This window comes from Oncorhynchus tshawytscha, linkage group LG31 (assembly GCF_018296145.1).
Source record: "Oncorhynchus tshawytscha isolate Ot180627B linkage group LG31, Otsh_v2.0, whole genome shotgun sequence".
Lineage (NCBI taxonomy): Eukaryota > Metazoa > Chordata > Actinopteri > Salmoniformes > Salmonidae > Oncorhynchus > Oncorhynchus tshawytscha.
The window spans coordinates 26,182,939-26,201,107 of record NC_056459.1 but is presented as its reverse complement, the minus strand read 5'-3'; the positions used below and the strand labels follow the sequence as shown (position 1 = coordinate 26,201,107).

The 18,169-nt window shown below is 43.6% G+C and overlaps 1 protein-coding gene across 5 annotated transcripts; it reads left to right on the top strand.

Moving 5' to 3' along the window:
- The first annotated feature begins 280 nt into the window (after positions 1-280).
- Positions 281-17,647, top strand: LOC112234292 (sorting nexin-10A). 5 transcript variants are annotated; one of them, XM_042310471.1, is made up of 8 exons: positions 281-670; positions 11,906-11,934; positions 12,317-12,359; positions 12,748-12,834; positions 12,990-13,090; positions 13,455-13,553; positions 16,417-16,623; positions 16,849-17,647. In XM_042310471.1, exons 3-8 carry the CDS (start codon positions 12,330-12,332, stop codon positions 17,015-17,017), a joined length of 693 nt encoding a protein of 230 aa, XP_042166405.1. In that variant the 5' UTR covers positions 281-670; positions 11,906-11,934; positions 12,317-12,329; the 3' UTR covers positions 17,018-17,647. The 5 variants fall into 5 exon arrangements, with proteins under 5 accessions (XP_042166405.1, XP_024258125.1, XP_024258126.1 ...); XM_024402358.2 differs by lacking the exon at positions 281-670 and adding an exon at positions 10,821-11,245; XM_024402359.2 differs by lacking the exon at positions 281-670 and adding an exon at positions 11,614-11,755.
- Positions 17,648-18,169: the final 522 nt, after the last annotated feature.

The following is an 18,169-nucleotide window of genomic DNA, read 5'->3' as shown; positions in this document are numbered from 1 at the left end:
GATGGCCCTGGAACAGTGGGTTAACTGCCTTGTTTCAGGGGCAGAACAACAGATGTTTACCTCGTCAGCTCGGGGATTTGATCTAGAAACCTTTCGTTTACTGGTCCAACAGCTCTGACCACTAGGCTACCTGCCGCCGGCTAAATGCAGTACGGGCTGGAAGCTATAGTGAGCTACGATTGGTCAATAGCACGGCGATGTCGCGGAGTACACGATGTATGTATTGAACAAAAGTTAGGCTTTCAAATGTTGGTCCTAACCTGGTCACGGTCCCCCGCCCACTTTGCTTCCCAGCCAACTTTGTTTCCCTTCATTGAAAATGAATGGGCTCCCTTATTTCGTCGCCCCCAATGTGCTGGATGGATTTCCGGTTTGAGGCTACGTACTGCCTATTCAGCAAAGAAAGATGTATCCTCTCCTGTAGCTCAGTCAAAGGATTGTTTGATTTGTTTTTAAATGCGTTGTTGTGCACTGAAGTTTTGGTTAAAATACTCCCCGATTTCAGACCAAGAACGTGCACGAGCAAAATGAAGGAACAGAGCGGGCGCGTCATCCTCAAGTTCTTCAGACAACAACTACAGTCGGTTTAACCGCGAACAGAGCAAGCAGCGAAGAAATCAAGTCCGCCCCAGCGGCACCAAGTCCTATCGAACGAATTGCCAGCTGAAGGGTAAGAACAAACGTAGTGCTATATTACCAGAGATAAGCATGCTTTTCATTTGGTGAGAAGTTATCCAATTGCCATGGTTTCCCTGGTGTGTTTCAAATGTGTGGATCGTGCCTTTGCAACGGTTCAAATGCCAATCAAATTTAGGCTACCTCGAAGGCAATCACAATTTCTCAATTGTCTTTTAATTCAACAGAATTTTGCAGCGTGATTTATGTTATTGCTGCTTAGCCTATCTATGTGCAGAATTGAACCTTATTGCAGGCGAACCTGTCTGTCACACTTTCTCCAATTGCTTCCAAGCAAACTCGCATTATTAAAACTCGCAACAAATACATTTTTGTAACTGTAAAATATAACTCAACATAATGAAGAAAGGCTGTCTCTTTTCAAACGTTAGGATGTTGTTCAAGTAGTTGTATAAGTTGTATAAGGGCAATTCCAAAAACCATTCATTTCAAGGTTGAACAAATCAGACTACATTTAACAATTTCTAGCGACATTTTTACAAAAACACATTTACAGGAAGAACTGCATATACAGGGAGAACTGAGGGAGATTTTACCGTAATTCTGTTACCAAACTTTGCATCTGTAGTTTTTCCAGTACGTTTTTTTTTTTTTTTTTACTGTGTAAATTGTTCAAAGCAGTCATTGTGCATAAAGTTGCATGATTTGTTAAACTTTGAAATCAATGTTTTTTTTGGTTGGCATACATTTTAAAGTGAAAAATCGGAGTCGTAATTCCGTTATGGTGGACTTCCCGTAATTTATACTTTAATTTGCACATCCTAGAAACATTTTTGCTATTTTGATTGAGCTCTGGTTGTAAACAGCCCTAAACTGCTTGATGCTATCAAGCATTGTTCACACTGCCTTAATGCTCAAATCAGTTTTGTTTTTTAAATCCGTTTTGGAATACTGACTGTCCAAAAAGCAAGTAACCAAATCGGATTTTTGTTTGTGTGTGTGTGTGTGTGTGTGTGTTTTTTTTAGATGGCAGTCATTTGCTGACATGGCTACACTAGTTGTCATAGTAACGACAGGTGTGTGCACGGTGGTGTCGCCGGATTGGTGGTGCTCGTGCTTCCTATCAGTCAAAAAATATGTAGCAAGATAAGGTGACAACAAAGTCTGCCATGGACTTTTCCCAGTGGCTTTGAATGTTTAAAATCAAAGTGTAAGAACACTTAAAGCCTCAAAGGATGAGATGATCTTTCTTTCAAAACAAGGCCTTTTTTAGCTAGCCACAGCAGCTAGATGGCTGTTTAGTTTTCTAGCACATTCACTAATTTGTTTGTAAACAAATAACAAGCGCGTTAGCTACCACATGTTCTTGGCAAACTGCCAACAGAGTAACTAGCAAGAATCAAGATATGCCAAATAAGTCTTTAAAAAAAACAATTGAGGGGCAGGAATAAGATTTGTCTGACTTCAAACCACCAACGAAGGGAGTTTGAAATGTGGCTTGGCATATCAGACTGCAGGGAAAAAAATGAATATTGTTTATGCAATTTTTGTTGTTGTTGATTTGAGTCACTTCAAACTGCCAATGTGAACAAGAAGTCAGACACAGCTCTGCATTCCTGGTACAATGACTATTGAATTATTATTATTAATAGGTTACCATAGAATTATACGCAATGTATTCTATTCTGTGGCATAACTGATTTGTCAGATTTGTAGATGCATATCTACATGTTATCAGTCAGTCATGCTGTGTAAAGTTAGCCATGCATAGGGAGTTTAACTCAATCTCAGTAAATTAGATGATTGTGCTGTTAACTGGCCAATAGTGGCACGAATAATATCATGTGATGTTTAATAGGATTGGGTTAGTTGATAGCCTTTTCTGGTGAGAGGTTGGCATTAGACTCTCTGCACAGGGCTCTGCTTGAGTAGGTTCATTATCCCTGTATCCTGTCCTCAGTTCTTGGAAGTGGCAGTGAGTGGAGGAAACATGAGTCTCTCTGAAATGTGAATAGCTCTTGTTGTAAGGAAAAATTAGTCTCCACTGTACTCTGAAAGATTGGCTCTCCAAAAACAGATGTCCCCTAGGGCCCGGGGCCACATGGATAAAGAAATAGTCTCCCAGGTTCTATAAATGTCATTATTAATTCATATGTTCAGTGTTATTTCATTAGAAGTGGGAAATGTTTTAGCAGTTCTTGATTTATTTTCTCAACAAACCAATATCCATTGATGTACAATTAACATTTGCCTATTGTGGCATGTCTTTTGCCCAGTTTTTCTTCAATGTTCTGTCTCTTTAATAGACCCTTTCAATTGTCAAAACAATAGCACGTTCTATAATACACACGCAACCAAGAGGTTCACCAGTACACATCCAGCGCTTATAGCTAGCTAGTTGGCTAGCAATCACAAGTTCGTGTTTCTTGATCCCCAAAAAACTAAAACAGAAGGAAATAGTTATAAAAAAAACATTGACTTGTTGCTACCAGATCCACTAAACAACATAATCAGACAGTTCATTTCCTGTTTAATTATCCGCTTTGCTCTGGTGGTGTTACATTTGGCTAGCACAGCAAGTAACCACAGAGCTAGCTAGCATGATGTAAAGGTAGAGAAAAATCAGCTTACCTTGTTAGGCAGCTAGATGAATTTCTAACACGACAGCCAAAAATATAACTAAACTAAATGTAGCTAGCATACGATTCCAATGTTTGACAGCCACATTGTTTACATAAGTCAGCTAGCTGCAGGAATTGCTTCCATTTAGCCACGAGCATTAGTGAGGTTGGGAGATTAGGCCTGGTTCGTAGTCGGTGTTCCAATTCATTCAAATGTTCGTTGGGGTTGAGGTCAGGGCTTTGCGCAGGCCAGTCAAGTTCTTCCACACTGATCTCGACAAACCATTTCTGTATGGACTTAATTTTGTGCACGGGAGTATTGTCATGCTGAAACAGGAAAGGGCCTTCCACAAAGTTGGAAGCACAGAATTGTCTAGAATGTCATTGTATGCTATAGCGTTAAGAATTCCCTTCACATGGAATAACAGCCCCAGACCATTATTCCTCCACCAAACTTTACAGTTGGCACAATGCATTGGGGCAGATGGCGTTCGGCAGATTTTTACGTGCTTCAGCACTCGGCGATCCTGTTCTGTGAGCTTGTGTGGCCTACGACTTCGCGGCTGAGCCGGTGTTGCTCCTAGACGTTTCCACTTTACAATAACGACACTTACAGTTGACCGGAGCAGCTCTAGCAGGGCAGAAATTTGACAAACTCCCTTGTTGGAAAGGAGGCATTCAATGATGCACTATACAGTGGTTGAAATAGCCGAATCCACTAATTCGAAGTGGTGTCCACATACTTTTGTGTATACGGTGCATTCGGAGTATTCAGACCTTCCCTTTTTCCACATTTTGTTATGTGACAGCCTTATTCTAAAATTGATTAAATAGAATAAAAAAATATCAACCTACACACAATACTCAATAATGACAAAGCAAAAACAGGTTTTAGACATTTTTGCAAATGTATTAAAAATGTACATACATATTCAGACCATTTGCTATGACACTCGAAATTTAGCTCAGGTGCATCCTGTTTCCATTGATCATCTTTGAGATGGGAGTCCACCTGTGGTCAAGTCAATTGATTGAACATGATTTGGAAAGGCACACAACCTGTCTATAGAAGGTCCCACAGTTGACCGTGCATGTCAGAGCAAAAACCAAGCCATGATGTCGAAGCAATTGTCTGAAGAGCTCCGAGACAGGATTTTACATTTTTTTAAAGATGGCACAATGTGGCCATGAGGTAAAAGTTTCCCTAGTGCAGGTTTTAATGAACACAACTGTAAGTAAGCAAATCAAATGTGCAAATTAAAGCAATGTGCATCTAAGAACAATACAACCATATGTAAACACATCCAATGTGCAGGTCTTTACATTAAAATAACACAATGTGTAAACAAATCAAATGAACAGCACTGCTTGTATGTCTTCTCTCCTTCATAAGGAAATAAGGAGCTGTTGGCCTAACATCCTATATATATGCATCTTTGTTCACTTGAGATTGAAATGTAAAATGTCAGCATATTTACTTTGTCCGGTTTAAGTAGTGATCTGCGTGGGGAGACAATATGCCTGCTGGCACTGAACACTCTCTGATGGCACACTGGTTGCTAGGATACACCAAAGCTTCCTGGCAAGGTGAGGCAGCTCTGATGCATGGCCCCTCTACCACACCAGTGGATCCTGTTCTGCTGAGGCAGCTCTGATGCATGGCCCCCTCCACCACACCAGTGGATCCTGTTCTGCTGAGGCAGCTCTGATGCATGGCCCCTCCACCACACCAGTGGATCCTGTTCTGCTGAGGCAGCTCTGATGCATGGCCCCTCCACCACACCAGTGGATCCTGTTCTGCTGGGCAGCTCTGATGCATGGCCCCTCTACCACACCAGTGGATCCTGTTCTGCTGGGGCAGCTCTGATGCATGGCCCCTTTACCACACCAGTGGATCCTGTTCTGCTGGGGCAGCTCTGATGCATGGCCCCTTTACCACACCAGTGGATCCTGTTCTGCTGGAATGGGTGGCAGAGACAGGTAGACCTTGATCTCTCTGTCAACAAGGCAGCAGAGAGGTGATCTTTCTCAGCAACCCAGCCAGGCCTTTCCCCTCCGATGCCGGTGTTGGTGGTGGAGGTGCTGCTGGTGCTTTGTGGTTCTTCCCTGACTTGTACAGCTGTCAGCTTCAAGGCTTCCTGGACACAGCTATCAGTGTCAACTTTTGCAGCCTCAGGCTCATCTAAAAAGCTCCTTTTGAAGCGGGGGTCAATGAAACAAGCCATGTGCATGACTCTTTGCTTTCTCTGTGTATCTGTTGTTAAGGTCTTCTCTCATTACACTTTTCATCTCCCTGGGTCAGGGATGGCTCTGTATCCTTTTCATCTCCCTGGGTCAGGGATGGCTCTGTATCCTTTTCATCTCCCTGGGTCAGGGATGGCTCTGTATCCTTTTCATCTCCCTGGGTCAGGGATGGCTCTGTATCCTTTTCCACCAGAACATCATGGGTGATGTGGTCCAGGACAGGCTTGATGGCAGACGGTGTCACTCGTGTCTCTGAAGCAAGTGCACCTGTAAATGTTCTCAGCGGTTCAAGGAGCTGGCACAGTTGCTCCCATGACACTTATGTCGGCATCCTTGGGCATCAGATGCCATGTTTCTCTTTCTCCAGCCAGTGTCACACAGACTGGCTGCTTTTGGCTGAGGAAACGCTCAAGCATCTTGTGTTTAGATCCCCATCGAGTTACCACATCATCATGGATCTGAGCCTTCTGTGGCATCTTAAGGGCAGCTTGCTTTTCTCTCAGTTCTCTCTTTCTCTTCCAGCTCCGTGAGAAGCCTTGGACCAGATGATGGCAGGCCTTGACTGCTGTGTCAACTCTCTGAATTTTCAAAGCCCTTGAGATGGCCTGCTTAAAATTACAGCCCAAGCCACAGAACCCTTCAAAAGCCTTGATCATGTTTGTTGCATTGTCTGTGGTTATGCAGACCAGGTCTTTGTTGTTGACGACCCCCCCACCACTCCACTCTTCCAACATATTCTCAAAAAACTGATGTTGTGAGCCGAGTGATCTTCTGGGAAGAACTGTGTTTCCACTTCGATTGATTCTAGTTGCCAGTCTGGGGTGAGGTAATGGATAATGAAGCTGATGTAGGGTTGACAACTCCAGAGGTCAGTAGTTGCAGCCAACCATGTGCTTTGAGCCAAACTTTTTCCAACATCAGCTTTAACCTGGTTGTACAGATTTGTGATTTCAGTCTTGGAAAATAATGTTTGTGATGGCACTTTGTAGTGAGGCACGGCAACCTTCATCAGCCTCAGAAAGCCAGGCCTCTCAACAATATGAAATGGCATCATGTCCTTTGCAATGTAATAGGAAAGGGCTACAGTGAGGTCTTGAGCATGTTTTGATGTGCGTGCGTAAGCAGCCTGCCTTTTAAATGCTTGCTCAGCGTTTGTCACAACTGTAGATGAGGGACCAGTAAGCAGCACTAGGTTTGCCTGCTGCACTCCCATTCTAAACAAGGGAATAGTAAATGTATTATTATTTTGAGTGTTACATTATTATTCACACAGACACAGTCTATTTTCTGTGTTGTATTTGAGTATATGCAATAACCCCATGCACAATTTACATAAATACAAATTAGTCTTAAAGAAGACCGTGATAGTAATTGCAATGAGCCCAACAATTGACATAAATATAGGAGTCTCCTGTTGGAACACTTTTACAACCAAGTCAACATCGGCTGAATTTTAATTGAACAATATATGTTGGTTGTGTGACTAAACTACATAACGTGTTATCGTGTGCAATGGGTGAATAGAGTCTGCAGACACACGACACATACAGCAGCAGAACAACATGTTGTGTTTTTACATGAGTAGATAACACTGAAAGCTTCAGTTTACATTATTCACAAGCTATTAGCCAGTTGGACAGACAAACCATGACATTTTCCCACATTCCGAAGTCCCCACATCATGCATTTAGCTATAAAGTAGTGGGTGGTGGTCATGAAGATGACTCAAGAGATTTGAAGGGTCATTTCGCAGCGATTTAAATAATATTCATTTTTTTTAAATGTTTTATTTATTTTTATTTTGCATGTTCTGCAGACAGGGTGACCATCTTCGATTTAAGTTTCCCTCAGCACTCTTGTAAAACCCAAAATACGACCACACTTCAAATTTGGTCCTCTTAGAAGGCCGAAAAACCTCCAGAGCGCTGTCACTGCCTTCCGCCATGTTTTCACACAAAACAAAACCCACATTGCTGCGCCTGCGTCAGCAACAGTCTAACTTTGGTTGATGCTGGACAGTATTTACCGTGAGTTTTTCAAACCGTGGTAATCAAACACAGTTTTAATGATAATTTAAAACGGTAATAATAATCATCAGGAATTTTATTGTGGTTTATCGTGAAACTGGTAACTGTTTCATCCCTATTCATTGGACATGCCCACTAGGCCAATACAAATCCAATCATACTGTATGTCTAAATTGGGCATGCATGCCATAAATCATCTCACATCCACTGTAACCGAAAGGGTAGAGCACGGATAGTGGAGGCAAGAGAGAAATACCCTGGAGAGTGACCACAGTGAAGTGTCACTTTTACATGGACTGCAGAGTAGCCCTGTAATGTACGAGTTCCATCCCTGTATGGTGGAAAAACCCTAATCCAATGACACTTGTCGCTACCATGCCAACCACTGTAGAAGTAAGACTGCAGAATGAAGCAAATCAGCACAAAATCACAGGAGGAGATCCTCCCGCAGCTGAGATGCTTACGGTATTAAAATATACTGTAGATACATTCATGACAGACCGGAGACACTAAGTCTCGGGGGGGATGACATCAGAGGCTACTAGAACTCACCTGCAGCTTACCTCTGCTACAGTCACACCCCACAGTAGAACTCACCTGCAGCTTACCTCTGCTACAGTCACACCCCTTTCACCTCCTACGCCACTGACAGTATAACTCACCTGCAGCTTACCTCTGCTACAGTCACACCCCACAGTATAACTCACCTGCAGCTTACCTCTGCTACAGTCACACCCCACAGTATAACTCACCTGCAGCTTACCTCTGCTACAGTCACACCCCTTTCACCTCCTACGCCACCGACAGTATAACTCACCTGCAGCTTACCTCTGCTACAGTCACACCCCTTTCACCTCCTACGCCGCCGACAGTAGAACTCACCTGCAGCTTACCTCTGCTACAGTCACACCCCTTTCACCTCCTATGCCGCCGACAGTAGAACTCACCTGCAGCTTACCTCTGCTACAGTCACACCCCACAGTAGAACTCACCTGCAGCTTACCTCTGCTACAGTCACACCCCTTTCACCTCCTACGCCACCGACAGTATAACTCACCTGCAGCTTACCTCTGCTACAGTCACACCCCACAGTATAACTCACCTGCAGCTTACCTCTGCTACAGTCACACCCCTTTCACCTCCTACGCCACCGACAGTATAACTCACCTGCAGCTTACCTCTGCTACAGTCACACCCCTTTCACCTCCTACGCCGCCGACAGTAGAACTCACCTGCAGCTTACCTCTGCTACAGTCACACCCCTTTCACCTCCTATGCCGCCGACAGTAGAACTCACCTGCAGCTTACCTCTGCTACAGTCACACCCCACAGTAGAACTCACCTGCAGCTTACCTCTGCTACAGTCACACCCCTTTCACCTCCTACGCCACCGACAGTATAACTCACCTGCAGCTTACCTCTGCTACAGTCACACCCCACAGTATAACTCACCTGCAGCTTACCTCTGCTACAGTCACACCCCTTTCACCTCCTACGCCGACAGTAGAACTCACCTGCAGCTTACCTCTGCTACAGTCACACCCCTTTCACCTCCTACGCCGACAGTAGAACTCACCTGCAGCTTACCTCTGCTACAGTCACACCCCTTTCACCTCCTATGCCGCCGACAGTAGAACTCACCTGCAGCTTACCTCTGCTACAGTCACACCCCACAGTATAACTCACCTGCAGCTTACCTCTGCTACAGTTACACCCCTTTCACCTCCTACGCCACTGACAGTATAACTCACCTGCAGCTTACCTCTGCTACAGTCACACCCCACAGTATAACTCACCTGCAGCTTACCTCTGCTACAGTTACACCCCTTTCACCTCCTACGCCACTGACAGTATAACTCACCTGCAGCTTACCTCTGCTACAGTCACACCCCACAGTATAACTCACCTGCAGCTTACCTCTGCTACAGTCACACCCCTTTCACCTCCTACGCCACTGACAGTATAACTCACCTGCAGCTTACCTCTGCTACAGTCACACCCCACAGTATAACTCACCTGCAGCTTACCTCTGCTACAGTTACACCCCTTTCACCTCCTACGCCACTGACAGTATAACTCACCTGCAGCTTACCTCTGCTACAGTCACACCCCACAGTAGAACTCACCTGCAGCTTACCTCTGCTACAGTCACACCCCTTTCACCTCCTACGCCGACAGTAGAACTCACCTGCAGCTTACCTCTGCTACAGTCACACCCCTTTCACCTCCTATGCCGCCGACAGTAGAACTCACCTGCAGCTTACCTCTGCTACAGTCACACCCCACAGTATAACTCACCTGCAGCTTACCTCTGCTACAGTTACACCCCACAGTATAACTCACCTGCAGCTTACCTCTGCTACAGTCACACCCCACAGTAGAACTCACCTGCAGCTTACCTCTGCTACAGTTACACCCCACAGTAGAACTCACCTGCAGCTTACCTCTGCTACAGTCACACCCCTTTCACCTCCTACGCCGACAGTAGAACTCACCTGCAGCTTACCTCTGCTACAGTCACACCCCTTTCACCTCCTACGCCGACAGTAGAACTCACCTGCAGCTTACCTCTGCTACAGTCACACCCCTTTCACCTCCTACGCCGACAGTAGAACTCACCTGCAGCTTACCTCTGCTACAGTCACACCCCTTTCACCTCCTACGCCACTGACAGTATAACTCACCTGCAGCTTACCTCTGCTACAGTCACACCCCACAGTATAACTCACCTGCAGCTTACCTCTGCTACAGTCACACCCCACAGTATAACTCACCTGCAGCTTACCTCTGCTACAGTCACACCCCACAGTATAACTCACCTGCAGCTTACCTCTGCTACAGTCACACCCCACAGTATAACTCACCTGCAGCTTACCTCTGCTACAGTTACACCCCTTTCACCTCCTACGCCACTGACAGTATAACTCACCTGCCGACGGTGTGATCGGAGTCAGTTAGGCAGAATGAATGCCTTTTAAAATGAATTATTTGGGTGCTAGATTGACTTAGTTCACACAGTTGGCTCTGCTGGCTGCTGAGGTTGATGTGGAGGAGGAGGTCAATGGGTTTAGCAGAGGGCTGAATGTGTAGCATGTGAGCTAGTTGACAGGTGAGTGCTAGGCTCTTTCTCAAATCATCCTTCCTCTCCTTCTAAAAACCCATTGGAGAAAATCTGAGGGGAGGGACCTTGTACCTTCTCCAATTCAGGTGGGCAGATAGGATGTGAGCAATCAAGGAAAGACTAAGTGAAGCCAAGCCCTAGTAGCCATGGTGTGGTGATGTCACCCACCCTGAGATCTGAAGTACTGTTATCCTATCCCAACAAATGTCATGGTTTTGTGTGTGTGTAGACATTCATCTTATTCCAAAACAAGATGATTGAATAGTGTCTAATACAAATAATAAGCAGAATGTCAGGGTTGGGCCGGAACCGGGCCGGAACAGAAACCAGCAGCTAGATCTCTGGGAGCAAGTTTGGCCATGCATTTTCCACGTCTACGCATTGATACTTTTAACAGTGTTTTTGTAGTCCTACAACCAACTGTAACAGTAAACCAATAGCACATATAACCCATTGGAGAGAGACCTTTTAGTCTCTCCAGGACTTGGCACATTCGTTGGGACCTTCAGCCGCAGAGTGTAACAGCTTTCACGGGTCTCTGTAACCGAGGTTAGGAAACATCTCAATTAGACCAGGACGTACTTCATTATACTCAGGTGATATACCATTGGATATTCCGTTGCAGTTGTGTTTTTGTATTGTCCCATTTCTCTCTTTGTGACTGAATCTGTTCACTAGCTAGGTAGCTAACATTGTTTTTAGCAGATCAAGCGAACGTTTGAAAACAAATATTGGATGGCTGTCTATCATACTTATATGTAGCTAGCTAGCTGACATGAACCTATTACCCACCTATTATAGTTAACATGTGCTACACATAATCCTGGTGCCGCCATCTCCTGCTGCTAGCGTTAATATTCATTCAGACAATGTATGCGATGCTTCTTTGCAAAATCTGTCAACTTTAATTTTCTCAAATATATTTGTCCCTGGACGTAAAGGACCATCCCACCCGCAAATACTATTGTAATTTGAACCTTGAGAGAACTTGACTAAGTTAGCTAGCTAGCTGTTTACAGCCGCAATGGAACAGCTGTTTACAGACGCACCAGGAGATCTGACGTTCCAGGGTTCATTTCCACTCGTTCTCAAAAGCCTTTACAAAGGTCTATACTTTCCAAAGTTTGCCAGTACAGTATAAACTTTGTTTTATATGAATGTAATTTGTGTCGGTGTTTACCCTAGTCCTGTATACCTTGTAGCTTTACTCTTTTGCAGCGTGCCACATGCTTACTTAGGCTTTGTATTATTTACAGGGCTGTTGTGCTGTTTTATCACTGAGTGGGTAAGCTGTTTATGGATAAAGCAGATTTCTCTTCTCGTAGCAAATCCACTTCCTAGGACATTTTTACCTTCTTTTTTTTACAATGGCTTGTGTTGTTAGAGCGCTCATGCAGTTTAGGTTGTTCTTCTCTAAGCAGTTGAGGTTTGCTGTTTTGCCAAAATATGCTCCCTGTGCTCTTTTGGGCATCTTGGGTTGAGAACAGTGGACTTTGACTGTTTGACTAAACATTGCTGAGTGCATCTGTTTTCCGTGAGAAAGAACCCCTTCGTGTCATATAACTGACTCATATAACTGCATAGAGACACTGGTTAATAGACAAAAGCACAACATGTTATAATCTCATTCTTGCCTCACTGTTTCCCAATTGTCTCTGCCCCCTCAGATTCCATTCTACAATGGACAGGATTGACAGTCTAATGAAACAGGTGCGTGATCGATCCGTCTCATTACTCTATTACAGCAGTAGTCACTAATCCTGCTCCCGGAGAGCTTATGTTATTTAACCAGAGCTAATATTCTTGGTTAGTATTTTGATGCTGGTCTGGAACAAAAACGTGCACATGCTGTAGCTTTTGGTGATCTTATTCATTCTCCATATTAAGCCTCAATCTCATTTTGTGGATTTGACTTATATATTTGTTTTTTTTGTGGATGATTGAGGAGGTTAGGTGATATTTCTGCTGAAAGGTTTCCTATCCTGTGGCCTCATTGTTCTTGTGTGAAAAAAAGAAGAAAAAAGGGATGTGTGTGGTTTCTATCTATCTGAGGCACACTTCACCTCTGAACAACACTTTGTTTTGGGGGCTTTTGAAGGAGTTTGTCAGTGTTTGGGTCCAGGATCCACAGTTCCACAAAGATGACTTCTGGCACACGCACATCGACTACGAGATCTGTTTACATGTGAGTACTGTACTTGCATGGCACGCTCTGCTTGATCATCTTATCATCATCTTATCATTAAATATTATCTTCAGCTTCTGATATAACGAGGAATCTGAGGAGATTTACTGGCAACCTCTTCCTTCCTGTCTGTTCTTCCTGCTTCCTGAGTGTAGACCAATAGCATGTGTTTTAGGAAGAAGACGTCCTGTGTGCGTAGGCAGTACAGTGAGTTTGTTTGGCTCCGGCAGCGTCTGCAGGACAATGCTATGCTCATGTACGTATAACCCTGGGATACTTCACTGATGGCCTTCTTCACTGCATCATTTGTTCACTCCTAAAGCAATGATGCATACACAGGGTAGGCACTTGCCCATTGTATCCTTACCAGGGGTCGACTAGTCACACTGTATCCTTACCAGGGGTCGACTAGTCACACTGTATCCTTACCAGGGGTCGACTAGTCACACTGTATCCTTACCAGGGGTCGACTAGTCACACTGTATCCTTACCAGGGGTCGACTAGTCACACTGTATGAAGTCCAAACTTATGACTTGAGTTTATTATAAAGCATTATTATTATTATTTTGACAATGTTTTGTGTATCCAATAAGGTGTTCAACGTGTTGTCTCTTTCCAGAGAGTTGCCCAAATTACCTCCCTGGAATCCGTTCTTCAGTCTGAACAACCCCTATCAGGTCAACCAGCGGATGAAGGGTCTACAGGAGTTTCTAGAGACGTTAGTGTCCTCTTCTATTCCTCTCCTCAGTTCCCCTCTCACCCTCAGCCTTGTGAATGACTACCAGTTTGTGCATGTTCAGACGGCTTGAAGGGATGAGCTAGAATCTAGATATAGCCCATCAGTGGGTCTGATGCAACCAAAGTGAGTTTGCCAGATGTTTTCCTACCTCTAGTAATCAGGTCAAACAGTCCATATCAATCTGTGGTGTAGATCCCCTTGTGTGCATTAGGAAACATTTGCTGCAGCCATTTATTTGGAATTGAGGCCTGCTATCTAATTAATTCAGTTTATTATTGTTGTTGGTATTTTGACATTTTGTTTTTTAAACCTTCTACTTGCACTGTATAAAAGTTATACCCATGGTTTTATGGCACCAAACGCCATCTTGTGGCTACTTCATTAATTTCCTCCACTCCACACTTTTAACGTGTTGAAACAGAAAACATATGTACTGATGACCAGGAGTGAAAGTAAGCCAGTCCAGTACGTTGTCCTGGCAAAATATGTGCCTATCACAATAATTAAAACATTTCAAGAAAACTGTAGGCTTTTACAACATTACCCACTGGGCACAAACGTCAGTTCAACTGTCTTCCACGTTGGTTCAACCAGTGGATATTTATCATGTCAGCCATAGAGCTGAAATGATAAGCCAAAAATGATCGACACTGACCATACCGATCACTCACTCATTGCCGGCATTTTGCTGATATCCTTCATTGCGATAAGTAGCCTATACTAGAGAAATGTGACGTTTGAAATTTAGAAGGTTTTCTGATATGGGTTAAAGGGACAATTGATGGCTACAATTGCCAAAGTAGTAGTTTTAAATTAGAATAAAAATGGATTTAAACGTACTATTTGATTTTTTTAAATCAATTCAGGCAATTTATCACGATATGGAATTTTGTCCACATTGCCAAGTTCTAGTCATCCTTATAAACAAATGGACTTAAACAGGTGGTTTTATATGCTCTAGAAGGCGTTGTGGTAGAAACACTGACATTTCTCCAAGGCAGAGATGACTGACACGCACAGACCCCAGTAGACTTATCACTGCTGTCGTGTGCGGGTATCCTACAGGAACCCTTTTGATTGTTTGACAATCAGATGACAAGACTACAATCTCCTTATCAAATTCTCCTGTTGTAGTGCTTTGGCATAGGGTACCAGAGTGCTCAGAATAACAATTCATTCAACCTCCTAACACACACTGTTGTAATGTCTCTAAGACTTACAGTTGAAGCCGGAAGGTTACATACACTTAGAATGGAGTCATTAAAACTCGTTTTTCAACCACTCCACAAATTTCTTGTTAACAAACTATAGTTTTGGCAAGTTGGTTAGGACATCTACTTTGTCATTTTTCTAACAATTGTTTGCAAACAGATTAATTCACTGTATCACAATTCCAGTGGATCAGAAGTTTACATACACTAAGTTGGCTGTGCCTTTAAACCGCTTGGAAAATTCCAGAAAATGATGTCATGGCTTTAGAAGCTTCTGATAGGCTAATTTACATATTTTCAGTCAATTGGAGGTGTACCTGTGGATGTATTTCAAGGCCTACCTTCAAACTCTGTGCCTCTTTGCTTGACATCATGGGAAAATCTAAAGAAATCACCCAAGACCTCGGAAAAAAAGATTCAGACCTCCACAAGTCTGGTTCATCCTTGGGAGCAATTTCCAAACGCCTGAAGGTACCACATTCATCTGTACAAACAATAGTGCGCAATTATAAACACCATGGGACCACGCAGCTGTCATACCGCTCAGGAAGGTGACTCGTTCTGTGTCCTAGAGATGAACATACTTTGGTGGGAAAAGTGCAAATCAATCCCAGAACAACAGCAAAGGACCTTGTGAAGATGCTGGAAGAAACAGGTACAAAGGTATCTATATCCACAGTAAATCGGGTCCTATATCGACATAACCTGAAACACCACTCAGTAAGGAAGAAGCCACTGCTCCAAAACCGCCATAAAAAAGCCAGACTACGGTTCGCAACTGCACATGGGGACAAGGATATAACTTTTTGGAGAAATGTCCTCTGGAAAAATAGAACTGTTTGGCCATAATGACCATTATTTTGTTTTGGAGGAAAAAGTGGGAGGCTTGCAAGCCAAAGCACACCATCCCAACCATGAAGCACGGGGTGGCAGCATGTTGTGGGGGTGCTTTGCTGTAGGAGGGACTGGTGCTCTTCACAAAATAGATGGCTACATGTGGAAGGAAAATTGTGGATATTTTGAAGCAACATCTCAAGACATCAGTCAGGAAGTTAAAGCTTGGTCGCAAATGGGTCTTCCAGATGGACAATGACCCCAAGCATCCTTCCAAAGTTGTGGCAAAATGGCTTAAGGACAACAAAATCAAGGTATTGGAGTGGCCATCACAAAGCCCTGACCTCAATCCTATAGAAAATTTGCGGGCAGAACTGAAAAAGCAGGTGCGAGCAAGGAGGCCTGCAAACCTGACTCAGTCGGGAGGAATGGGCCAAAATTCACCCAACTTATTGTGGGAAGCTTGTGCAAGGCTCCCTGAAATGTTTGACCCAAGTTAAACAATTTAAGGCAATGCTACCAAATACTAATTGAGTGTATGGCAACTTCTGACCCACTGAGAATGTGATGAAATAAATCATTCTCTCTACTATTATTCTGACATGTCACATTCTTAAAATAAACTGGTGATCCTAACTGACCTAAGACGGGTAATTTTTATTAGGATTAAATGTATTTGGCTAAGCTGTATGTAAACTTCCGACTAACTATATGGTGTTCTTGATCGTTGTATGTATCTACTGCTAGTTTTTTGGCTGGTGTTCTTCATGATTAATTGGGTAGATCTTTCTCATCAGTGTCCTCCAGGACCCCTTGCTGCTGTCTGACAGCAGAGTGCACCTTTTCCTCCAATCCCAGCTCAGCGTGACCAAGATGGAGGCGTGTGTCTCGGGCCAGACACGCTACACAGTGGCCCAGGCCATCCAGATGTGTAGTGACTGCCACCGCACACGCTTCCCCGTAGAGAAGAGCCGCAAGGAGTACTGCGACTCGAACGGCGAAAGGTAAGTGTGCAGGCACGTTATGAATTCTTGTTCAAAATGTACGGATTGAGTGATGGTTTTTCAATGTCATCCGTTGATTGACTCACCACAGAGACGATTGTCCATGGAATAAATGCACAAAGTTGCTGTCCTGTTGACGGAGAAATTGTATAAGCCAAAATGGGCACATGACCTCTGACCTTTTACTCATTGAGTGCTCTCATCCTATTCTTTCTGCCTCTCCAGCACCACATCATCAGGTCTAGGCTACAGCCATGACTCGGGGGTCCCCCATAGCTCCAGCCCCCTACCCTGTGACAGTAGTTGTGAAAACTGTGATGGAAGCCTAACCATCAGGGACAGAAGATTTTTCAGCAGAGAGTCCTCTTGTGACCAGGAACACACAGAGCCCTGACACATGCACAAAGGGGCTGTTTCCCAGACAAATATTCAGCCTAGTCCTGCACCCAAAATGATGCTAAATGATTGAAAGTGCTTTTTAGTTCAGGACTAAGCGTAGTCTTTGTCCGGGAAGCCGCCCCAAAGTTTGCTGCTGTTCCAGGTGTGCTTCTCAAACCTCTGAAGATGAGGAGGCGGAGTAGAAAGGCCTTTTTTACGTGGTTCTCCGTTGGCATTCTGTGTTCCCTATCTGTCTTTTAAAATGTCTGAACTATATGTTTTCTTAAAGGATATGTTATTATATTGATACACCCACTATTGTGGACTGACTGGTGTTGCTGGTGAACAAGGCACTTGAGCAAGTCTCTTCTCCAAAATGTAGCATTGTCTTAATGCAGTATCTGTCTTAAACTCTAACTTGTGCCTCACATGTTTATAAAAAATAAATAAAAAATAAAAAAGAGGAAAAGAAAGATTTCTATCACTTAACCTGCAATGATACTGGGAAAGATTCTTAAATTATGAATGTTTTATTTGTACTATTAAACTGTGTTGTATAGGCTCATTTAAAAAATAAAAAAAACATGTAAAATATTTTTAAATGAGTATTCCAAGTGTCAATAAATATAATTTTTTTGAAGAAGAACTAACTTGATAATTTTTTTACTTTGGAGCCGGTGTCATCGTCTGTCCTTTGTGAAATCCTGGAATGTTCAGCAAGTCATTTTTGTTTAAATGTGCTTTGTTTTGTTGTCTCTGCCAAAAAATAGTCTCATTTTCATTATGTTTAAGGTTATCCATGGGCTTTCCTTCAATGTTAGGTCATGTTGTGTATCTACAGAACTTAAGGTATGTGGACACCTGCTCGTCGAACATCTCATTACAAAATCATGGGCATTAATATGGAGTTGGTCCCCCCTCCCCCCTTTGTTGCCTAAACAGCCTCCACTCTTCTGGGAAGGCTTTCCACTATAAGTTGGAACATTGCTGCGGGGACTTGCTTCCATTTAGCCATGAGCCTTAGTGAGGCCGGGTACTGATGTTGGTCGATTAGACCTGACTTGCAGTCGTCGTTACAATTTATCCCTAAAGTGTTTGATGTGGTTGAGGTCAGGGCTCTGTGCAGGCCAGTCAAGTTCTTCCACACTGAGCTCGACAAACCACTTCT

Coding starts and splice junctions, on each gene's coding strand:
- LOC112234292 (XM_042310471.1), top strand. CDS start 12,330: ATGGACAGGATTGACAGTCTAATGAAACAG. Junction 12,360..12,747: donor TTGACAGTCTAATGAAACAG/GTGCGTGATCGA, acceptor GGGCTTTTGAAG/GAGTTTGTCAGTGTTTGGGT. Junction 16,624..16,848: donor TGCGACTCGAACGGCGAAAG/GTAAGTGTGCAG, acceptor CTGCCTCTCCAG/CACCACATCATCAGGTCTAG.